Source organism: Camponotus vicinus, unplaced genomic scaffold (assembly GCF_025532165.1).
Source record: "Camponotus vicinus isolate PSW18456_S1 unplaced genomic scaffold, iyCamVici1.0 SCAF_13, whole genome shotgun sequence".
NCBI lineage: Eukaryota > Metazoa > Arthropoda > Insecta > Hymenoptera > Formicidae > Camponotus > Camponotus vicinus.
This window is the reverse complement of record NW_028141949.1, coordinates 13875303-13902401: the sequence shown is the minus strand read 5'-3', so window position 1 is coordinate 13902401 and position 27099 is coordinate 13875303. Positions and strand designations below refer to the sequence as shown.

General features: G+C 26.9%; 2 protein-coding genes across 14 annotated transcripts in view; one reads left to right on the top strand and one right to left on the bottom strand.

The window, feature by feature from the left end:
- Window positions 1–25467, top strand: part of Camkii (Calcium/calmodulin-dependent protein kinase II) — a 107209-nt gene extending 81742 nt beyond the window's left edge. For 7 of the 12 annotated variants that reach the window (XM_083086585.1, XM_083086592.1, XM_083086587.1 and 4 more), the window contains 3 exons: window positions 1001–1095; window positions 3378–3495; window positions 4337–25467. In XM_083086585.1, coding sequence (XP_082942711.1) covers window positions 1001–1095; window positions 3378–3495; window positions 4337–4469 — 346 coding nt within the window. In that variant the 3' untranslated portion in view covers window positions 4470–25467. The remainder of the gene's footprint in view (window positions 1–1000; window positions 1096–3377; window positions 3496–4336) is intronic. The other 5 variants (XM_083086591.1, XM_083086586.1, XM_083086588.1 and 2 more) reach the window with 1 other exon arrangement.
- The window catches only part of LOC145964146 (DDB1- and CUL4-associated factor 6), an 11322-nt gene continuing 8997 nt past the window's right edge, over window positions 24775–27099 (bottom strand). For both annotated transcript variants that reach the window (XM_083086583.1, XM_083086584.1), the window contains exon 15: window positions 24775–26258. In XM_083086583.1, coding sequence (XP_082942709.1) covers window positions 26212–26258 — 47 coding nt within the window. In that variant the 3' untranslated portion in view covers window positions 24775–26211. The remainder of the gene's footprint in view (window positions 26259–27099) is intronic.

Below are 27099 nucleotides of genomic sequence, written 5' to 3'. Positions count from 1 at the left end.
TGATATTAGAATATCTTATACAAAATTTTAGTTAAAAGAATATCATTCAACAAAATTTTTTATAAGTATATTTGATAATTTAACGTCTGTTTTACTTATTAAATTGTTATTATTATATTCATATTGTACTGTAAACTAGATTTACAATAATTAACAATTAATCCGAAATAGCTCATTCAATTTTGGAAATAAATAATTTATATAGTGCTAATCAAAAGCACGATATCGATTGATGGACCCGTTCGTAGCTACAAGCTTATGAAAGTTAAAATAAAGCATTATTTCAATGCTATTAAGAAAGAATAAATAATGAATTATTGAGTAGTTTTCCAGTAAATATCAATGTGCTGTCTGAGATGCTGCCTACATGCTACTGACATTTTGCTATCTGGACAGATATATTCTATCCTTCTTGTATTAGTTTTAGTACTACTGTTAGCAATCTATACTAATACAGAAATATAGAGTATAATATATGGATTTATGAAATTATTTACGGATTCCTAAAAATATTGCCTTAGGAGAATTAAAAAAATATTTTTAGGTTTCTTAAGAATCTTTTCAAAACATAGCGTTAAGTCATGCTTCCATCCAAAAAGTTATTGTACGAAAAACATTATTCAGCGTACTCAAGACTATAGGTTAGCGAGGTTGATAATGTGATCAATATATGTTTCTTAAGATATTCAATTCATTTTAGTTCATTTTATTTTAATTCATAAATCTTCGTTTTCCGATCTTCATATCGTATATTTGATCTTTTATATAAGAAATAGCTTAATGTTAAATCAGCATTCTCCACTCCAAAATAAATCCAATATTTTCTACATAACAATTTACATATACATAATTCCAAATTTCAACACCTAATTAACATTCAATTTTACAATTCGAATTTATTTATCGCTAGTAGAAGGAAACTAATGTTAAATTAAAATGAAATTAAGATATTATCTTTATACGTGCAAGGAGAACGAGCTAATCTTTTTGGTAATTTCAGGAAAATCTGTGATCCACACCTGACTGCATTCGAACCAGAAGCTCTAGGTAATTTAGTCGAAGGAATGGATTTCCACAAATTTTATTTTGATAATGGTAATTATAACTTATTTTCACCATCGTTCACCATTATTGCGTGCGTTTGTTACTCATTATTTATTTAATAGTGATATATATTAGTAAGCAAATAATGTAGCTGAGAATTACGTTTTTGGTTTATGAGCCAAAAACGTTGTTCAATCAATAATGGCATAAAAGCATTGTGCATGTTATACTTAAGCATGCTTTAAAAAAGCAACTTTTAACTTTTCGTTCGTTAGAAGAAACTATCTTACTCTGTTGATACAGTTAAATTCATTAATTCGCAAAATTAAATAAACGTTATTTATTTATATTTTTGTAACTTTGTGTTACAGTTTATAACTTATCGACGAGGATGTATTAAAGTTTTACGTGCTTAAAGTTTCATATCTGCTATTGCTATACTTCTTACTATTATATACAATTATATTATATATATATTATTATATAATTGTATAGCAGATTTATTTGTAACAAGCGGAGTATCTCTTCGCGATCAAATTATAAACTTATTTTATTATCTGGTAAAAATATATATAATATATAATATAGAATACAAGTTGAATATTATTTATAAAATATTTCGACATAATTACAATGTTATTTGTACTTTTATTATTATGCAAAATTATCTGTAAATTGACTATGAAAGATGTTTTAAACATGAACACACAATGCACACAATAGCTTTGCATGACCTATTTAATATGCCAACATATGTATTTTCTAAACGATATAATAATAATAATAATAACAGTATAACAAGGAATGATCAGTATAGTATATATATAGTGTGTCCGGTAATAACCGCCGAACTTTTCGTGTGCAGCAGGTTAAACTGAGTAGGAAAATTCTCTACCGTTTTGCGATCTTTATAATAATTATTGAGAAATTAATGGCTCTCTCATCACGCGCTTGTACTCGCACGGATTGGCCGATCTTTTTTGATTAATTATTACAAAAATCGCAAAACGATAAAGGACTTTTCTATTCGGTTCAACCCGTTCTACCTGCACATGAAAAGTATCGCGATTATTAAGACACTTTGTACGTACATAAATTTTAATTTGATATAATTTTACATAAATTATAAAATATTCATTTCTCGACTATCTTTCCTCAATAATTTTATTAAGGTAAGATAAATACAAAATAAGCAAGATAAGCACAAAATAATGAAGAAATTAATTAATAGAAAATTAATTTATTCAAAAGCAATTCATTAAATAGCAGCTTTCAAATGAGATTTATTAATTAATTATCCAAATTGTTTCGTTTTCTTTTTTGAACTATTTTCAGCAACTAAAATATATTTTTCAACCATGTAATAAAAATGAATTCCGATTTATAATTTTCATAGGCTAACATTTGTAATGAACTATTGATATGGGTCGAAAACTTCTTGCTTTGTTTCCTACATTTTATTAAAAATTTTCATGTTCTTAATCATATTATCAATATTTAGTAAAATCTTGATGTTAAAAAAATTCCAAACCTTTTAAAGATTTAATTAATTCACTAAAATGTGCAATTTTAATTGTACATTTCTTGATAAATAATTTAGTAAGAATAGTAAAGAGAAGTAAGTGAAGAAGACAGTTCCCAATCGCAAACATTCCTTTGAATTCCATTGACTTCTTGTTGATATTTTGCAGTTAAAATAACAGTCTATAATTCTTAATAAAGATAGACTGTTTACCCTCATGTTTCCCAAATTACTGGACTTAGGGAACACCAGGTCCAAGAGTCTATATCTTTTGCAAGCAAGGAACGAACAGAGATATATTATATGTACTGAATTCTTCTTTGTCCTTTTCACATCAACATTCTTTCTGCTTAACCAATTTAAGATTGTATAGATGTGCCAAGGAAACCTGTAAGGAAATCGATGCTTATTCAACCTTTTTGTTCATTGTTTTTTGCCAAAAGTTCTTTAATCCAATTTGGCAGAGGTTGTTTCATCAATTTAGATTGTCAGCAGCTCTCAATGATCTCCTATCTGGTTTGCTGTGCTCCTGTTTGAAATAACTATATAATAACAATATTATAAATACTGTTTCTGTTGAAATGTTATAAATTTTTTCATACAATATTAATTTTATCAATCATTACATTCTTTTTCAATATCATTTTGAAAGAAAGAAAAAGAGAGAGAATGAAATTCTTTTCTCTTTCTTTTTCTTTCATTTCTTTCGAACATTTCAATATTGTTAAAAAATATTGTAAAAAACTTACATTCTATGAAGTTTATATGATATTCAAGTAACATTAAAATTTTTTTTCATAACCATCTTAAGCAGTCCTGGGGAAAAACTGTAAAGCTGTCAACACAACCATCTTGAATCCCCATGTTCATCTACTGGGCGAAGATGCCGCTTGTATCGCATATGTCAGGCTGACGCAGTACATGGATAAGTGAGTAGAAATTATAAAAGCGAACATAATTATATAATGTGTATGGTGCGTCCAAGTAAGATTAAAGCATTTAATAATGTAAATAATTAAAAAATGTAATATGTATCTATACAGGGTGTTTCATAAAGATTGTGTTAATGCTTATGAGTGGACTCAATAAACTGAACAAAAAAGTCCTTTAACATTTTACAATTTTCGCAATAATTATTGAAATATTAATTTAAAAAAGTTGGCGAATAAACTCGTGTTTTGTACGACCAGACTATGGAATGTGTGCTTTGGATATGTCAAATGATGCACGACAACAAAAAGTTTAGCCATGTGACTCTTGTCTTTTCGTATGAACATAAATAATAAAAAAATCTAATATATATGCAAGATATTTAAAAAAAAGGAATCACATATTTTGAGAGCAGATAATATTAAAACAACGAAACAAGAAATAGAAGTTATGGTTTCTACAATTTATATCTTCGAAGTACTCTGTATACATATATATCGCATTTACATATAATATATATTGTGTGTGTGAGTTACATAAACATAAATATATATATTACACTCTTATTGTATAAATTTGCTCTTTTTTTTGAATTCTTCATTTACTATTCCACAAAATCATTTTTTAGTGTATTAGTTTCAACTACTATATAAAATTGTTTTACAATTAATTTTCTCTATATCAAAAACAATACCAAAATTTTATTTCTTTACTCTGAAACAGTCTATCCATTCGATACGTCTTGCAATGTCCTACACATTATTCTAAAATATTTTTACTATTCGGTCGAAGCGTTGTACTAATAATTAATTTGCACATTTTCTCTACTTTCGCCCGCAGACAAGGTGTAGCACATACTCAGCAAAGCGAAGAAAGTCGTGTATGGCACAAGAGAGACAGCAAGTGGCAGAATGTGCATTTTCACCGAAGCGCAGTGACGGGTCCATCGCCGTTTTCCTTCAACCACAAATAAATCGGCTAAGAGAACTATCCCTGCTGCCGCTCTCGGTGGACGCTTTTTGTCACCATAGAAAGCGAAATTAAACGTTAGGAATACGGAGCACACACATATTCGAGCGTTCTCATACACACATATAAACACGCGCGCGCGCGCGCGCACGCATATAGATACACACGTGCATACGTATACACAAAGAGAGACGTGTATATGGAAGAGAGTTACATAACAAACAACGATGTAACATCTGAGGAAAGGAAATAATATGCATATAAGAACATACATATACACACATATTTAAAGGTAGTACTAAGCGCGACGAAAACCGAAGCCGCAATATATGTCGTAACTGCCGACATGTATTACTCGCTCCAGTACCTGCTCAGCGTACTTATTATCTACTTACCTACATTTATGCGTGCACTGCGCTACGTGTGCCTCAAAGCCTTGAGAAAAACTACACGCAAAAGCGAGATCATTAAAAAAAACGCGAAAAAGAGCGGAATCGATCGATTATCTAATGAGATCATAAGGTAAATAGACATGCTTTTCGGCTGTTGGTTAACAGAACTCGCGGCAGATAGAGAAAAAGAGAGAGAGAAAAAGAAAAAGAAAGAGAGAGAGAAGAAAGAAAAGAGGAAATTTCGTTGTACATGTGCGTATATCCGATTGTTTATATCGTGACACCTTATTATCTGTTTTTTTTTTTGTAACAACGAATTTTTCCTTAATTCTCGAAGATTGTTTTGTGGAGATTGAGCAAAATTCGATGGTCATTGCACATACATCGATGATAAGTATTGAAAAAGCAAATAGATTTTTAATGAGGTGTGAAAACGCCCCTGATGTAGAGATAATGAAAGAACGAATACAATCAAGCATTTGCATCGATGATGCACATCAATTTATGACGACGTCGTACATCGAATCGACAGAGACCGATTATACATAGCTAACAAAATGGAATGCATATAAGAATGAAAACACGAAATGAAAGTCACGAAATTATACATTGACGTAAACAAATGTAATATTAAGTCGTGACACTATTTTAATAAGCAAAATTAAAACGAAAAAAATCATCGAACACGTTTATATATTCCGTGGTCAAGTCATAAGGGGAATATTTTCGGAAAGACTATCCAGCAGAAAATGAAATATCATACAGTATTTATTGCTGTAATAGGAAAGTTATAGAAATAAATTGTAAACGAAGGGCATAGCAAGAGAAAATAGGAAATAACAAAGATAGGATTAATTTGGATCGATATTGATATTGATGGATTTAACGACAGCCATGACAGAACGAGAAAAGGATAGGAAAATAGAGAAAAGGCATCGATGTCTCGATGCAAAAGAGAAAATGAAAAAGGAAACGGGGGCAACATGGTATATAAAGACAGCAGGATGGAATCGCGGTTAAGAAGTTTGTGACAAACGAGCAGAAATAAAGGTGTCATCGTGACATCGCGCTGAGTTGACGTGTAGACGCAACGCAGCAAAAGATTCTTCCAAGCAATTTTTTTCTCAATTTTCACTTTTATCTTTCATAGCGAGAGCAACGAGTTACATCTATGCACATGCTTACGTACAAGAAAAAAATATCATCGGTCCTGCAGCGAGATAGAAAACATCAATTAATCTTGGGGAGTTATCTTGTTTTTATCATTAAGATTTAATTTTTAATTTTCACACGATAAGACTTGAGTTAAATTTTTCAACAGTTACGTTTCTGTGGCATATACTTTCCATGTTTTCTATACTTTTCAAGCAAATATTTCAAATACAAAAGCATTTTATATAATAAAATGTTGAAGTTGCGACATAATTTCAGAAAGAGAAAAAAGGAAAGATGTAGCGAGTAAGAAAAAATATCGGCCACGTGAGTAAATTTAATATCTCTTATAGGAAAATTTTACCTAATGATACGCAAGAGAGACCTTCGAACTTCGTATTTAATCTATGTAGTATAAGTTTGAGATATATATAAGCTTCTATGATTAATTCTACCATTTTTGTCACGAGATTAGCAACATTCGTGATATTATATATATACCACCATTACAAGTAACTACAATTTGATATGATCAAATCTTTCATAATGTTGCTTTGGAATAGCGAGTATTATTAACCGCATTACTAACCGTAAATAATAAATTTATAACCGGCTTATTAAGGCGGTTGCGATATATAATAAAGTATATCTCGCTGCGGGAAATATTCTTCCGCCACGCGCGCGCGCACGCACACACGTAGCCACACACACACATACACACATATCGATGCGCTAATATCAATTGCAAAAATACATAGCGCGCAATTGTCTAGAGAGAGCGATCGTGTGTTTAATATTTTTATCTCATTGTCAAATTGATAAAAATTTAGTGATTGATGTATTCACACATTTAGCTATGTTGAAAAATAAGCGCTCGTATGATGGGCGGACACAAAAATACATATACACATATATCATATAAATATAATCGATTCTTTTTACCTTGTTTTTTTAATCAAATCTCTCATTTTACATTATTATCTGATACTACGTCTCAAAATATACGTAGATAACACGATTAATGATGAAATGCCATAAAATAAAATCTTTTCTCAAAGTCAGCAATAAAAAAAAACGGATAAAAGAGAAAAACTCGAAAAATCGATAAAAATGCATTCATAATTTACGTGCTCTCGCTCTCTCTCTCTCTCTTTCTCCCTCTCTTTCTCTCTCTTTCTCTCTCTCTCTTTCTCTCTTTTCCTCCCTCTTTTCTATCTCTCTCTCCTTTTGCATTATTAATGTTATATATATATATATATTTATCAAGTTACTTGAACAGCATAACGAAAGAAATGATGTAAACACCATCGAGATGAATGGGACTTATTTCACTGCGAGACACAAATCGCAATGCAACGAGTGGGTTTATATATTGCGAAATTAAAAATTAAATAGATTTACTTCGGATAATCGCGAAAATTCAAACGCGTTTTCTGATTTTCTTCATTAATATAACGAATCTTTCTACAACATTCGTACATTCTCTATTACTATTACAACGTATGCGTAATAATAATGTAATTTTGACGAATGAGTAGGGAAATGAAAAATCTCTCCTGCAAACAATCAGGATAAACATTTTTGCCATCTTGTTATTACATACGCACATACATCACACGCACATACACACACACACACACACACAGAAAAAAAGAGGAAACCATCGAATGTCACATGATCAAAAACGATAAATTGATTTTTTATTTTTAAGTATTTTTATTAAGGGTCGACACGAGAGAGAATTATGGGCAAACTCCGAATTGATCTTTAAGATTCCGCGCAGTAACAGTGCAAAGCTCCAGCTTCAAGATTAGGTCAATGTCAAGAATAAAATTTTTTATCTCCATCTAGACATGTATGTTTAATATAAAGAAGTTTGTGGTTCATATTAGAAATCTTTAATAAGAGACTGGCCATCAGGACCACTTTTAATTGGTCCGCTATTTTTCCTCGACTCCCGCTATTCAAATAGATATATAAAGATATATAAAGATAGATCCAGCATGTTTTATAGTAGATGCTGGGTCAACTTCGCATGAAAGAGAGAGACAAGAAGGATATTTTCTGTCCAATGTTGTCTTGACAACTGCGGTATCGATATCAACGTGTCACATGAATATTTTTTTTATATAAAAATATAAAAAATATAAAAGTCAAAGTTAAATGAAATATTAAATGAAAAAAATATTAAGTAAAAAAAATATTTTATATATGTGTAAAACTATTCTTTAATTTGGTTTTCAAATTAAAGAATAATTTTATTCTGGCTACTGTTATAATTCACGTCACATCACGTGTCACATTTATAATGACAGACAAGAGATAATTGTGCATCTGATCTGCGTAGACAAAGGAAAGAAAATTATCCTGCAATTTTCTTTTTCTTTCTGGAGACAAATATTATATAGCACATGCTAAGTTTATCTTTATATGTCTATCTTTATATGATTCATACAACCAAACAATACAAACATACAAACATACACTCTTTATTGCATTGCAAAGAAGAAGAATAGAAAAAGATTGACAATCATGTTCCTTGTTCTTCTATTGTGCTGATGATATTCGTGTTGAAACATCGTGATCGGTGCTGCATCATTCTGTCCGAGATACGTCCTGAAAATGTTTTCTGGCTTCTACAAATTATAGCTGGAATTATATTTGTCTTAAAATTAATAAAAGGCATGAATAACACTCTATAAAAAATGAATATAATCAAGAATAAAAAAATATAATATTTTAAAGTGTTGTATCTCAGAAATTAAAAAAATTCGCAACATGTTTCAAAGTTTCTATCGAGGCTATAATATGTAAAAATAATCGATAAAATGTACTTTTTGTTAATTACCTATTTCGCGGTTTTGATCGTTAATGCGTCGTGTATCATTGATATAATAAAGGGATAAAGATAGCGCGATTATTTCATCTTTTACCAGTCAACCAAATCTGTTCGAACAGATTTTATCAAGTATCTACTACAAATTTAATTTAGTTAACTTTGATTATGTTGACAGACAGAACTATAACAGAATCTGCTGTAACAATCGGCTCTGTAGCTCGTTTTCGCTATTTCAATTTGTCATCAAATCATGTAGATTTCTGTTTTTGGCGCCAATCTATAAAGTTTTGTAAGCAGACTCTTAAAGTTAAATCGATAAATCAAAGTTTTATTGCGAATACAATTGATATCAATTTGTTAGCAACTTCCGAACAAATTTTATTGCCAATCTGCTGACACATATTGCGCACATTTTGCTTATTTGGTGTCTAACATTATCTTCCAATTGAGGCCATGTTTATGTTTATATGAATGCCATAAACGCAATGCAAAAGAGACAAAGACAAAGCAAAGTATCTCTTTGTCACGCGATTAGTACGAAAATTTCCCTATGATGAACAACTATATCTTACGTATCAATAATGTCCGCATTCTGCATATTTTGCCACAAAAAAGTTATAGCTTTTATGTGAAATTTTTTTATATTTTTCTTACATTTTTAAATTAATAATAAATTAATAATAAATTGCATACATACTGATTTTACATTTTAGTACTATCCGGCGATATCCCATTCTGCATATTCCGCTTCGAAAAAACTATTTATTAAATTATTTATTTATTTATATATTTCTTTATAAATTTTTATACATTTTTTAAATGTAGAATTTGCGCTAAAATGCCGGATTTTGGTTCTTGAAAATTTATAATGTATAATAAACTTATGATTAATTATACATATCTAATCAATTCATGCTTTTTTTAATTTTTATTGAAAAATATTACACTTCAAAGAATTGATATAGTTGACTACAAATATCACAATTAAAATATTATTCTATCTTTTTTTTGGCCGTAATATGCAAAAAAGGAATCTGTTTCATCAGTATTTTGCAAAAGATCTCAACTGTCGGCCCTTAAGCATCTAAAACACTTTACTCAGACAACACAAAAAACTAAAAGATGACGAAAAGATTTTTTTTTAAGTCATCTTTTCATCATAAGGAAAATCGTTTGTTATTGCCTACTTATATATAAAATAGAAGTTAATTTCCATAAATAAAATTCTTAGTTTTATAAGTTAAATTATTTAAATTTAATTAGTTAATTATATTAAACCAAATATTTTTATTTATACATAGGATGTAATTACAACACATAAATATGATTTAATATAAGTGTTATATTTACGAGTCAGAAATTACAACTTTACCGAGATAATATTTATGCAATATTATTTGTGATACTCAATTTTGTTATACTTATATAACTGTTATATTATTAGACTTATATTATTATTAATGTACCGCTATTTATTAGATTCTTCAGGCCACAATACATATAATTAAAACGACTAAAAGATATTTACAATTAGTCATCTTTTAGTCATCTTTTAGTCATCAACTATAAGATGACTTTCAGTGGAACGTATATTATCTATTAGTCATTATTTTTCGTTAAAGATACGTTTTTAAAAACATCTGTATAGAACTATATTGTCTTTTAGTCATCTTTTAGATGACTTGATGCTGACTGCGTATCTACATCTGCACATGCATAAACATATTACATACTAGACACACACACACATACATAGAGTGTTTCACAATCTCCGTGATTTTTGAATAACATATTTGGAAATAAGATAAAATTAAAAATCTTATAACAGAAATCTCGAGATCATAATTATTTTTGATTTATAAACAACGAAAATTTGCAAATGAATTCGCATGTTCAAGCCTATCACTATATTTATACATGTACCGATCTATCATACGTCATTGATTTGTACAAATCAGGTAATATTAATTTTTATATAGCTGATTTTATTTTGTCGTTTCTCGTAGATACTAAGTGTATGCGTGCATAATAGCAGTTAGCTAATATTAACATGTTATAACTTTTATATGCAAAATATTTAATTTTTTTTATTAAATAACAATTCAAAAATAATTTGCTTATTATATTTAAATAAAATTATATTAAATCTAATATTTTTATACATTTACAAAACAAAGTGTATTTTTATTTTCAGTTGTTTTCGTAATCAGAGAAATAATTATAATTAAATTAATTCATTATTGTTATTTTTTCTAATTTATATTTACGTAGAATAAAAATTACGAGGTCTTAATCTATATAAAAGAAGTAAAGTTAAATGGAAGAGCTTTGTTTGCTTACAATCCCATTTACGAACAGCTTCTTCTGCTTATACTATTTTGTCGACAATTCCGATTGCCTGACAAGCATTATTAAGCGCATGCAAATATGCATTGCATGCACGCATGCACGTATGAACGCACGCACATACGTACATACACATTTCATAATTTAAAATAAAAGCATATATTTGTACATATAACATTATTGCATACATGTATATTGTTCACATGACATTATTGTATATATACAGATTGCATACATAATATTATTGTATATTGTATGATATTGGATAGATTCCATTTAACTATTTTCGTTTCAAAGCACAAGATTCTTCGTCTAGACCAATCAAGACGAAGAATCTTTCGCTTCGAAATGAAAATAGCATCGATCAGAGTGCATCTATTATTGCACACATGCATATTACATAACCATACTACATACATAAAATAAAAACATTGTACTAACACTTTGCACATGGAACACTATTGAGTATACATTTCATACACACGATTTCATTGCATGCTTAAATAAAATTAAGGAATAAATTTTGTTGATACATTACAAATAATTTTGATCTTGTTTGTTCAAAATCATAATTGTAAGTAATCTCTAAAAGATAATCATAACTCTAAGTAATCTCTAAATCTCTTTAATTGATGCTTATTATTTATTTGTATATAAAAATTTTGTTGATATAAAAACAATAGTGCCAAGAGATACGCTAATCCATGTGTGATTATATAATTGTAGAGCTTGTTTTACTTTGGAGGAAAGGAACTTCATACATTAAAAGCACCAGGTGATTAGAGAGTGCAGAATGTAATAAAAAAGTTATATGTGCAATGTATACGTGTACAATAATGTCTTGTATACAAAGTATTAATATGAGTATTTTTTATTTTATGCAGTAATGGTCATATATGTGCAATATATAGGTAATAATGTGTAATAATATTATGCAATGTATAGGGAAAAAGAGGTAAGATGACGAAGTAGATAACATAACAAATTATTAATTTTTCTAAAATAATAATAAATGACAAATCGATACCCAATTTATTAGAGGCTTTCGATAATAATAAATAATTTTGTAATTTGATTTCAATCTGTCAATGGAAGTAGATAATATTATAAAAAAATATGTTTTGCATGTACTTGTAATTTGTTGGTGTTTGTTAGGAATTACATAATTATATTACATATTATAAATATCTAGAAAATCTCAAGTGTAACTAATCATATCGAGTAAATTAATATACTGCATGTGTTGTTTTATGTTTGTTGTACATTTGCTAACATCAAAATAGAATTACTGGACGCAACAACATGAATAAATCAAATAGAATTCACGAATTCAACAAAACAAGCATAATACTGTCGCATTTTGTCTCTAGTTTTTCAAAATTATCTACTTCAACAATTGTTGGAAATATGACAGTAACCTTACAGACAGTTGACTGTCTGTATACTTCATTATTTTTATAAAATCACATAACATAGTTGACAACACATATAATAACATATTAATATTTATCACATCATAACGTTTCATGAGATGGATAAATAAAATATAATGACTATGAGATAACATGATTCGTATACATACAGATTATAAATTATATTCTTTAATTCATTGTTAATGTGATTGCTCATGTTTAATTAATGCGTGATATTGATCACTTGTATAAATAAATCCTACTATATGCAATTTACTGATTTTTTTTTCATTTTTGAAATGAAGTATAGTTCGATTATGTTGTTAAATATATAAGAAAATATATGTCTTAGATATTATATATATATTTTAGGTATTAAATTAATACATATGATATATTGTATTGATACGTATGATATAATTGGGCTCAGGATATATAAAATAAAGTTAACAATAAATATACTTTTCAATGCAATGTTTGATTCTGCATGCTATTTGATTTGATTATATTTAGTTTTAAATGTCCATAAATAATTAATAATTATTTTTATTTTGTTTTCAATTTTACTTTATTTTAGATTATATACTTATAAATGATTGTTTTTATTTTAATGTATTAATAATTCATTTTTTTTAATTATGTAAATTATGTTTTTATTCTATTTTTATTTTTGTTTTATTTATCTATTTATAATATGATATTAAAATTATATAAAAAATTTATTACAATAAATTTGATCCATAAAAAAGTCCATTTGGAATCTAATGTAACTTTTTGTCATTTGTCCACTACTAAAAGTCATCTTACTTGTACGGAAATAAGATTAACGCTTTTAAAGAACCTAAACTTAAAAAAATTCTAATTTATTTATCAATTTTTCAATTTTGACGGATGATTAGCAAGACTTTGTCAAATCTAAAAAAAATAATGATAATAATAAATCATTATTCTTACTTGTACACGGAAGAAATTAGGAAAAATCGATGAAGGTGGTCATATTCCTCCGCGTTTCCTCTAGATGTGTCATATGCAAAGTATTAATGTAATTTTCATATTTTATGTGTGCAATAATGTCATGTGACCAATAAAGTCATATGTACAATGTGTATATGTAATAATATCATGAACGCCAACTTATATTTATAATTTTTATTATTACATATGTGTAATAATGCTTGTAGATAATTAGGATTATTGATAAAATAACATAAACAAACAAAATTGTTACCAATCGGGACTGTAAGCAAGAGAAATTTCTTCTCACATTAAATTCATAATTTTGCCTAATTGTTTATATTTTTGCAATGATTTAATTTTATTTTTATTTCAATAATTGTTAAGAATTAAATAAATTAAAATAAATTAAAAAGTTAACTTTTTTTATAAAAATTTGGAACACTGATCCACAATTACGTCTTTTATAAATAATTATTAAGTCTAATATTAATTTGATAAAAATCATGTTTATGTCCATTGTAAAAAACATTTATGTGAAGAAATTAATTTATTATTATTATTTTTAACCAATTTTTTACATTTTAAAAGGAGTAAAATTGTGTAATGTTAATAAAAAACATGAGATACGATTTAAATAAAAATTAAAAAGATGAGATTAAAATGTTACAAAAAGTATAAGCAATTTAATTTTATCTCCTTGGTATTTTAAAAGCCACTTAATTTTAAAATCTTTTTTATGTCATAAGTAAATTGGAGAAATAACAATGATAAATTTGTATAGATATTTCTTCCATTAAAACAAAAATAAATCTTGTTTTTCAAATGTGTGAAAATATTATGGTACAATATTATGGTTAATTGATATTGATAAATTAAATTAATTTGTACATCATAGATCACTTTCCTTTTGTCATATATTGCAAAAAGTGCTTTCCTCCTTAATACACTTTGAATTATATAAAGCTCTTTTTTCGTTCTTGAGATATGCTACTTTAAAATATTGTATAAAAATAAAATTTTCAAAAAAGAGAATTTAATAATCCCCCCATTTAATAATTCCCAATAATTTTAACTTAGACATATATTTTAAAGGTTATAATTTTCAACAGATTTTGATTAAACATTCATCTTTAAGTTATTCATAAATATTTACTCAGAAATTTAAATATGCAAATATATATAATTCATTTATTTCAAACTTTCTTTTGGATAAGTTTTTTGGGTAACTTTCTTTTAGGAAAGTTCCAAGTAATGTATTTCACAGTTTTACTTTATCGTAAGAAAAAATGCATATGCAACAGAGGGAAAGGATACTCTTTCCTGCCGAAAAAAAACTAATCTAATCCAAAAATCTATATTTCTGACTTTAAATTAAAGTTAAGTTTAAGTTAGATTAGAATTTCTTCGAGGAGAGCATACAAAGGGAGGGCTAAATTATTTTTTAATAAATATTTCAAATATTCAGGTAAAATAAGAAAAATATTTAAAAAATAAAAAAACATGCAATTTTTCACATATGCATCTTATTAAATTATATTTATTTTATAAATTATTTGTACGAGGATATGCATGGCTATACTTATTTCGAAATTTCTAACGAAACTAAATAATAATCTTAAAGCGTATTAACACAATGATACAATCACAAACAAATGTAAACAAAAAATATAAATATAAGTAAAATATAACAAAAAGATGATAATTATAAGTAAGTATGAAATTGATAGTTTAATAACTCATCTCTCAAGAACTAAAAAAGAGCGCTTATTCAAAGTGTGCATTATTTAGAAGCGTATCTTTTGTAATATGTCAAAACGAAAGTGTTCCACGAAGTATTCCACGTGTAAATTAATATTAACATTAATCATTCTATATCATCAGCATAATTTTTCGTTTATAACTCAAAAACTATTGTGGATTTGACATTTTCATATTAAGAAGTTTTCATACAATTATATTTTATATCTAGAGTACATATATTATTAAAATATTATACAGATATTATAAGACATGCTGTATATACGTACATACATACATATTTTAAAAACATACATACATACATATATATATATATATATGTTCTGTTATGTGTAAACATACACACGCACACGCACGCACGCACACACACACACACACACACACACACACACACACACACACACATATGTATGTGTATGATTATTGTATCAAAAATATTTATTGATTTATTTGACCTGTTATTATAATTATTATTATAAGAATTATTATTAAAATTAACAAATTATTACTGTTCATCATAAAAGTACTATTAGCTATTGTCACTACTTTACCATCATATTACTACTACTATTACTACTACTACTACTAATACTACTACTGCTATTACTACTGCTATTACTACTACTATTACTACTACTACTACTACTACTACTACTACTACTACTACTACTACCACTACTACTACTACTACTACTATTACTACTACTACTACTATTACTACTGTTATTATTACTACTGTTACTATTACTACTACTATTACTACTATTACTACTACTATTCCTACTCCTACTCCTACTGCTACTATTACTACTACTATTACTACTACTGCTGCTGATACTGCTATTACTGCTGCTATTACTATTACTATTACTATTAATACTAATACTAATTCTACTATCAATAATTACTAATATTACTAATGCTATTATTATTATTTCCGCTGCTATCGCTACTAACATTATCATCACTATCATTATCATCAATATTACCATCTCTATTGCTATTGCTATGAGTACTATTGTTGTTGTTGTTGTTATTATTACTATTTTATTATATTGCTGCTATTGTTACAGAAAGGAAATAGAAGTGAAATATATATTCTTGTTTATCAAGATCGATTGATTGTAAACTTCGACTATATCAGATACCACAGCATCTTTCTTTTCATGATGTCAATCAACATTGGACAACTCATTAGAATGCATTCAAAATATACGCACACGCATAAAAACGCACACGTATACATACATACATATATAAACACATACATATATACATGCAAACACACATACACACACATACACACACGCAGGATCTCACAACTCACGATCGAAATTTGAATAACATATTTTAGAACAAAAATTAAGACGAATCCTAATATGAAAATATGGAAATATGAAAATGTCGAGCCTATAATACTTTTAAATGGAAAGCACTTACATTATAACATTATATTCATTACGAATGGAATGCCGAAACCAATTTAATTCGACGGGCACGTCTTTATGTAAAATTAGTCGGAGGGCATTTTGTACATAATAAGTTTAAAATAAATGTTATACAAATCTATCATAATATGTATAGTAAAAATATGTCATAATAGAAATGAAGCTGTTAATAGGTTTACTAGGGGGATCGGCAAGAGCGCTTTCATTGCAATGCACCTGAACGCGCAAACTTTAGATTACTTAATTCGTCTACCGGAAGTGTTTTCCATCTGAAAAATATTATAGCCTCGACATTTTCGTCTCACAGTTTTGCTTAGGAATATGTTATTAAAATTTCAATCATGAGTGAAACATCCTATATATATGTGTGTGTGTGTGTGTCCCCATGTGTAAAAAATATAATAAAGATTATTATACTCGTATAAATTTTCTATAAATATCAGTTGGAATATTAACAAAGTAGATGAATCCCATATAGAATTAATTCATTTCCATCAATTATATTACACATAACGGTATTCTTCAATAAAAAATAAATTTAAAAATCCTGAATTATTTTTTCTTGCAATACTTGATGAAGATAAAATTGTCAAATAAAATAAATGAATTTTATTTGATGACTATTTGATAATTATTTGGGGAAATTCTGCGATCAAATTTACTTTTAGTGTCAAAAAATCTATCAGATTCACCTACTCTATTTTTTGTAACTAACAAAACCTAAAATCTTGCAGGCCTGTATTATTCGACAGTTTCGATTGACCATGTTACGATTATCTATGTTGGAATAATTAATGTTTCACATAGATTTGTAATTTTTTGCGTGAAATGATCGATTCTCTGTCGTCTGATATTTATCACGTGTAAAACAAAATTAATAATTATATGTATAATTTTATATTTCTAACACGTGAGCAATTGTAACGTGGGCAAACGCTATCATTCATGCATGACTATACAACGTATGATTCACGACATACCTGCTAAAAGATGATATGTATGTGTATGTATGTGTAATTGTTATTAGATCTTAGTTAATAATTCCTTTTTAGTTGAGCAGAAAAAATGATACGAGGAATTTTTTGACTTAATTTTATCAAAAAAGAATGTTACATAATTGATGAGTGCGAATTGCGGAACCCTCTATATATATCTTTATTTGTAGATATCTTTCCACATAGACTGAATATTAGGAGAAACACTCGTACATACATGAAGCATTGTCATCATCATCGTCATCGTCATCACCTCATCGTTATTATCTCATTATCGTCATCACCATCATCGTCATCTCCATCATCATCATCATCATCATCATCGTTATTATTATTATCATTATTATTCTTAACACCATTATTATTATCGTTATTATCAATACCGTCGATATTATTATTATTATTATTATTATTATTATTATATTATATTATTATTATTGTTGTTGTTGTTATTGTTATTATTATATTTCATAATGAATTTTTTCTAAAGAACTTTTTCAAAAAGGACGTGCTTTACGATGATTGGATTTTTGAAAAATTGCTTTCTCCTCGTGCTATATGATTTAGATTTACAAAAATTTAAATAAAATCTAAATTATTCATCAATAAAATCTAAATTATTATATTATATCTCAATACGAAGTGCAAGATTGTGTAAAAAAAAAATTTAAATAGATTTTGATAGATTTATTTATCGAAAAATTCATTTAAGAAAGTTCGTTTTTTTGCATAATATTATATTTCTAATTTCATTCTGTCCTTTTATGTTAATAGCGCTTGTTGGTTTTTAAAGAATTCAATTAATACCATATTTTTCCGATACATTATTTATGTCACAGAACACTGTGCAGTAACATAATTAATATTTAGGAAATCCTTATTAAATCTATATCTTGCTTTACTGATGTAGATCTTTCTACATTTAATATTTTCTTCTTATCTTTATGAAATCATGAAAATTCCGAAAGATTAATGGTACCGGCTGAGTCTACGAAATAGTTGATTACTACTGAGAGGGGGGAGCATGTTACATAATAAAAAGTATTATTATTAAGTATGCATAATCTTCACAAATTTTTTACATTCCAAAGCGATTAAATAATTTTTTCATCTTGGCTCCTAAACTTCTTCTCCGGGTTTTTCTCGAATATAACGATCCTTCACAGTCGATCACATCCTAAACGCGTGCGATCGTATTTAAAAAGTTCAAACTAAGCGAACAAGCACAAAAGATTATAAATAACCAACACCAATGGACTAGCGAAAGAATGTTAATTAATATTTTAATTAACATTCTTTTAAATTTATTTCTCTATAAAAATCTTTTTTTATAAAATAATTTTTTGTAAAATTGTTAATTAAATAACTAATTTCATTAGTGACATTCGCTGATATTTATTCGTGATTGTTCGCACTTATTCGTCTGTATCCAGCTTAACACGCATCATGTAATGAGAAAATGCGACGAGAAATTGTGAGCTATAATGTGTTCGACTATGTATCTCATTGTTGTGCTTTTTTGTCTAACTTGTATAAGCGTGATGAAATTATTATACTTGTACTTTATCCGCGAGTGGCATATCTACGATATTAATGATTATAAAATCCTTCATGATTGCATTAGCATTACATACTGTAGATTTAGTTATCACGTATCTATAGAAGCGATACACTTCCGAAAAAAGTAAAAAGGAATATACATTGCTACTCTTTCCCATTGATACACGTTTGTAAGTAAATGTATTAAGCATTAAAGCTTATTAATTAAGATATTCAACACAATTATATACAATATTCCTATTTTAATTAGAAATTGTCCCCATTGTTTCTACTAAATTTTATATTGTAGACAAACGTATCTTTGTACGGAAAATAAAATCGTGTTCCGAGTTCTGTAGTTAATGGTAAAAGCAAAGCAGATAAAAAATTTTGCTGCGTTGCCATCATCATTATTGTGTTTCGTTTTTGTGAACATTTTGACTTTTAGGTCTTGTGTAGATAATATTTGTTAAGTGTAATTTGAAAAAGAAAATATGTAACACTCGATAATATTCAAGAAATTAAATTCATTTTCTTCATAAATGGAATCTAGACATAATTTCTTCCTAAGAATTATTATATTAATATATAAATACTCGAGAGATATGTAATGATAACGAAAATATAAGATAATAACCTGCATTTTTTAGGCATTGTATCTCTTATATATCTGACAAAGTTATTTACTTCAAATTCACTTCAAAGATTTGCGATTTCTCATCATTTTAAAAGTCGTCTTTATGTTACACCCGATTTATTTATGATAATGCACGTATACATTTATGCACGTATATATTAATGCATGATCAGTATTTTGAAATATAGATTAGTTTGCTTTCCAAAAAGTAATAACAGAATGATGATGAAGGAATGATCTAATCGATGATCAAATTAATCTTTTCGATATCGTATAGCAATAGAATAAAAATTATTCACATGAGAACGAATTGTATTTTTAACGAACTTTATTTTAAAAGAAAAAAAATATTTTTCTTCTTAGCATCTCTTTTTACACATATGAAAATTACCTTATTATTATATCTCAAGTCTTTTAATTAAACTACAATTATTCTTTGTATTTTATCTTATAAAAATATTTTAAAATCAAAGAGCTCTCTCTCTCTCTTTTGCAAATTTCTGTAATTATTTGATTTAAATATTATAAAAATTAATTGTTATAAAAATGTAAATATTATAAAATATTTTTTACTTATTTATATATTCTTTTAATTATAAAAAGATAGTACACACACATCAGAAAACTAAATATATGTCCCGAAATAATTTTGCAATAATCATATACCAATCTATTGTGTATATCTTCAGCCTTGTAAAAACAAAACGTTAAAAACTTTTAATTACGTCGATATATAAACAATTTTCTCCTAATAACGGTATATGCATAATGTTTTCATTATATTAGTATTATATACTTATTGTGTTATCAGGCATCAATTATTCAATCAGTCAGACTTATTGTTTTTTTTTTGAGATGTCCTTTTCATTAAAAAATCCTAATTTTAAAAAATACACACACACACATACAGATGCATACATACTACAAATCTGATTGATATGATAATATCGATATCCAGTAATATAGTAGTAGTAATAAAATACTCATTTTTTACACATGTTATTATATTATGGAACGTCGATATAAATACATCTGTCAATTTTTATATTAATCAATTTTTATGTTGACTATTATACAAGATATTACACAATCTCAAAAGATATTACAAACCATCATATATAATATTTTAATAATATATTCTGAAAATAAAATAGAATAAAAAATCAAATACAAAAATATTAAGATTACAATTTTTGAATTATAAGTGATTAAAGATTGTGATTAAAGATAATAATGTGTGGAACACTCGTAATGTTCAGACTTCTAACAACACTTAAAAATGCATCATCTGTTATTGATTTTTAAATCAATTAATATCGATTTTTATTGCACAGCTGATTTTATTTTCTTATTATTTATATAAGAGTACTATGTATACACACTATAATGACAACTAATATTGACAAATTTTACTTTCTTTCTGCGGCTTAAAAAAGAAAAGTAGTTTCTTATAGTTTTTTTGCGCGCTAAATCCGAATCCACAAACAAAAATGTCCTATTACGTCAGGTTCAGAGAAAATTAAAGTTAAAGTCCTTCAAAAATGCATTTCTAACCACTTTTAAAGATTGAGACATTATTCGAAAAATGTTTTATACAAAAGTTTCATGGTTACCTCTGTTTAATTATATTAATAAAATTTTCATTTATTTAAAAAAAAATAATTTTTTTCACAGATTTTTCAAACAATTTCTTTTTAATTTTATTAATGTAGTTAAATGGATGCTTTAATCATGATACAAAATATTTTATAAAACTTTTATATAAAACATTGAATAATGTCTCGAATAATTTTCGAGATATATCGAGAAAAAAGTCGCTTCACTTCAAAAATTGATTTCACCCTTTAGAATTATTTTCGGTAATTGTGAAACTTTCTAAATTTGTCCTTCTTACATGTGTATAAAGTATCATAAAAATCATTATTATAATACTTATTTATATTACAATACTTATTGGCCAATTGAAAAGGAGAACTTTGATTGGTCAATCGTGCTAGTTATTCTAGGCATCGATATGTGTGATGTGTCCGATCGAACATGTGCGCAATCGGAACGCTCCCGCATGCAATTCGATATATCGCTCTTTCCGATTATGCTGCAATCCATCTGTATTTCAGACAGATCCGCAACAAAATAACAAACGTGGTCTTACACAATAAATGGTTGGATCGAAAAATTGTGAGGAAAATTTATTCTATCAATCTAGATATACATTTTCAAATTTGAAATCGGAAAAGGAAGATAATGTCTTTTTTTAAAAAAGAATATCTTGAGAAAATCTTGAGATCAATGTATGCCTTCGAAGATGAAGATTCAATGTTATTGAAATTATAATTTAAGATGAGATAAATTTACTTATGGAAACTTATTTATGGAAAAATTCCTTTTGGATGCAATAGTAATAACATTATATAAACAGTAATAAAAAAGAAAATACGAAAGCGAAGAATGATAAGCAATACAAAGACAGAAAAGAATAAAAAGAAAATACAAAATTGAAAACAAACGTAAATACATAAATCATTAATTTACAATTTAAATAAACCTAATAAAAATAATGAATTAACGCATTCTTAAAGGAATTAGCTGGTTGAATAAAAAATCAATTTAAGCATTTATTTGCTAGCAAACATAATCGATTAACAAATTTAAATCTACTATACGCAATTCGATGAAATCCCTCATGAAAAAGCAAATTCCTTCTGAGATGCCTTCCAGGTATATTCGAATTGAATAAATAAGATATCAAAACAGTCAACGTAGCTATTTATAACTTTATATAAAAATGTGAGAGCAAAGAGGAAAGTCTCCTATTATACAGAGATAATAGATTCAATTCATTCATTATAAGTACATAATCATGACAAGTAAAGCTCACAGACCTATCTAGAAAAAAAAACAGATCTTATGCAAGAAATAATATTGAACGTATTCAAAATGTTGTGACTCTGAGAGAGATCAAACAACAGAAGCAAACTCTAAATAAAGACGAATTAATGCACAATATAATAATTTAATTATCACAAAGTATTCACATTTATGAGATATTTACATATTCGAAAAATAAAGCCTAATTACTAAGGAAGCTTAGTAATTTATTTGAATCTTCTTTCAATTCACTGACTTTTCACAAGGATTGCTTGTGCTTAGCTATAAGCAAAACAAAAAATTATTAATCTCCCTCTCTTCCCCTCTTTTTTCCTCTCTCTTCCCTCCCTCTCTCTCCCCCCCCTCTTTATCTTCCTCTCTGCCATCCTCTTTCCCTCCCTGCCCCTCTTTCTCTCTCCTCCTCCCTCTTTCTCTCTCTCTCTCTCTCTCTCTCTCATCTTGGTATACATCTAGAGTATAATAATAAACATTATTAGATATTATTGGATCTACGAATAAATAAATAAAAGATTGATCACAATTTTGTCCTAATGTTCATAGAGGAATAAAAATAAAAAAAATATATACACATAAGCACATACAGCTGCCCATAGTCGAACTGTATACACGTTTTGCGCACCATGTCGATCAAAGATCTTCGATTATTGTTTATTTCTTCATCTACCTGTTTCGAAGCTATGGAGAAATTGAAATTATAATTACTATAATATTATTATTAGTAATTAATATTATTATTATTATTAAATTTATCTAAATAGTAATAAAAATTTCAATTTTTTCTCAATTTGAATTTCTTTCCATTTCCTTGATTTAAACAATGTTGTTGAATAAACCATTAAAATATCTACCAGATTTGAATTCATCAACATTTCGCTTTATTTTAGAATATTATATATATAGTATATTTATATTTATATATTTATATATTATCCTTGAACTATTCAATTTTCATGCATCAATTTTCTTTATATATTTGAGATTTCCTTGGAGATCTTTAATTGTAGGAAAAAAAAATTATGACGAGATCGCTTCCCAAATTATTTAGGATAAGATATGAGATATATCCCTGATCTCAACCGAATTCTTGATATATTACATATTAATTGTCATCCCTCTTCCGCTTAACGATTGATCCAGCGTGATTAATAATTACAATTTATTAAAACAAAATTGCGTATTCTATGGACGTTTATGCGTATTATAGTCGATTATGAACGACGATTTATATTCAAAGAATTCTTATATATGCGTTTAATAGAACTTAAATTAAGAGATAATATTTATGTGCTGAAAATTTTTAGGCTAGAGAAGATCAAAGACGATCGATAATAAAATTTCATCGAACCCTTGATAGATCATAATTAATCGCCTCAAGTGTCACTATAATTCAGATATGACTTGTAAATGCGCGATCCTTTTGTACATTTTTACGACAATCGCTATAGTCCATACATATCTATAATTCTTATAATGATTATTTGTAATGTTATATAAAATCATTTTTTTAATATTATTTTATTATTATGCTACATCGTTTGTTATATTTCTAATTAAGAAATTTTATCACATATGTGTATGTTTTATATTAAATTAGATTCTAGTGTTGAATGTGAATTTTTTTATTTTATTTCTTTATATTTTTTTCTCCAGTTTACTCTTTTCGTTAATTGGAGATATTAATTTGAGAAATCAAGAATTATAGTATGTATGATGTCTCATCATCACAATGAATTTGTTGATTTAACTACAATGCAAAGAAAATAATTTATTGCATTCTAGATATTCGGCAATTTAAATTATTTTATAATTTAATTGTGTATTGTATGTATTTTATGTATATATATGCCACTATTTATTAGAATTTATTGCGAAAAACTCTAACAAATTATTAGCGTAAGGACAAAAAGGATCGACGCCGATGGGATTTAATAATAATTATTTTGCGTTTCGTTTACATTTTTATTATATAAACAAACTCTTCTTGATAATATATAATTGTAAAGATATGTCGTTAACTCTTACGTGTAAGAAGTTGTTCGTCTAATAACTGCTTTCTCAATATGACTATATTAAAATTACACAAGCGAGAGATAATATTACACAAGATATGCGGCGTAACGATTATCAATCGTCAATCTCTAATATTCTCGATATTTCTCATAAACCTGCCTCAAACCTCAAATGAATACATTTACTATTATTATTATTGCTTTAACTTAAAGACCTGTCTTAAAGGCACGTGTTACACAGCGATAGAGATTTTTTAATGTCTTATTAATGTTATAATCGCATTGTCCTTTTCTATGGGATCAAATTGTATTATCGAGTTCATTATTCTTATTATTCTTTGAATTTTATCAATGTAAATTGTAAATGATTCACACAATGGACGTGAAAAGTTGACCATGCGATTTACAGAATATTTGTGCCTGCAGTGAACAGAAAAAAAAAAATGAAACGTCCCTCTTGAGCATTAAGCTACAATCCAATACTATGTATTCCTTTTCTTGAGCATGAAATATAATTCTGTAAAATTTTACGAAATAATATTTTATTTCCAATATATAGTGAATATTCATAAAATTGTAATAATTAAAATAAATGATAAAGTCTACATATACGAGATATTATATAAAAACTTAATAGTTTCTAATTGCACGATTCCATTTTTTCCTTCCATCGAGGATATCAACAATATGTAGCTAATCTTTTATTATTTTTCATAAATTATTATTTTTCTTATATCATAATAATATATGATAAAATAGATATAAGCAGAGACAAAACACCCTTTTTTGCAAATCTTCGATTAACATATTAGTTTTGCACTATTTCTTATTTTATTAGTAACAATTATTGCATAAAAACACATGAAATGATAATACGAATCGGCTAATAAGTATCATAGCATTAACATGTATCGCATCATAAATAATATTAAATATTAAAGTACAGTGAAATTCTGTACCAAAATTTTTTTTTCAACACTAAACAATACAAACTCATTAGAGATTCTATGTAAGATTGCACATAAGATAGCAAAAAAAATAATACTATTTGGTATTTAAAGCTAGTAGCAGAGTAGCAAGTATACTAGCAAAAAAATACACCTTAGTTTGATACATTATTATAAGTTTTATACAAATATGTGACGATGTTTTCAACGCGACATCAGATATTTTATCGATATATTAATATTAAAATTTAACATTCAAATTATATTTTATATCATGAGAGCTATTCAAGCCAATCAAGACAAAACATTCAATAATTGATTCGATCGATAAGGAATTATCGTAGCCACAATTTCGCAATTGTGTGTGATATATAAGTTTTATTTATATTATAATTTGGTATTGGGGTAATATCGTTCAAGAGAGTTTTAATTATTTCGTACTTCGCTGCTCCGTCTCCTGTTGCGGCTTCGACCTACAAAATAGTTAACATCGTGCAATTTTATTATATGAATAAACAAATAGTAAGTCATTAAGCATATTTAAATACATTTCTTTAAATATATTTAATAATATTTATGTATCTATCTAATCTGTTTGACATAAACAAACAAACAAAAGTATATGATTTTAAATATTAGAATTTCAAAATAAGAAAAAAAATATATATATATAAATCATCTCTATATTATTTATTTGTTTTACCCTCAGTTTTGATTTTGTAGTTTAAAATAAAATTTGAAAATTATATAAAATATACAAATATAATTATATATATAAAATAATGTGTGTGTATGGCTGCAGGCATATGCGCGTATTCGTGATTGTGCGTACGTATACGTACATTTCATATGCTATATAAATATGAATAAATTAAACAATGTCATCTGTACATATAATTAGTAACAAAATGAATTTAATAAATAACAGAGAAATTTATATACTTTTCTTAAAATTAAATGGATGTTACTTTTTTTATACTTTTCTTAACGGTTAAAATTAAATGAATTTTTAATATATGTATACATCTCTCTGTGTGTGAAAAAATATTTTTGTAGATATAATTTTGGTGAAAAGTTGAATATTTACCAAAATTTTACTTCTTAGTTTTACAATGCATAGAGTAGCATGGTTTTAAAAGAATTATTGAATTTATAAGAATTGTTTTATATATGATAGTATATATGCACACGCATACGTATATTTCGTTTCATTAAAAAGTTACAATATTTTTATTACATCTTAGATTTGATTTTGACAATATACTTATGTTATTCGATAAGAGCAACTAATATTTACTTTTACTTATCCCGCAA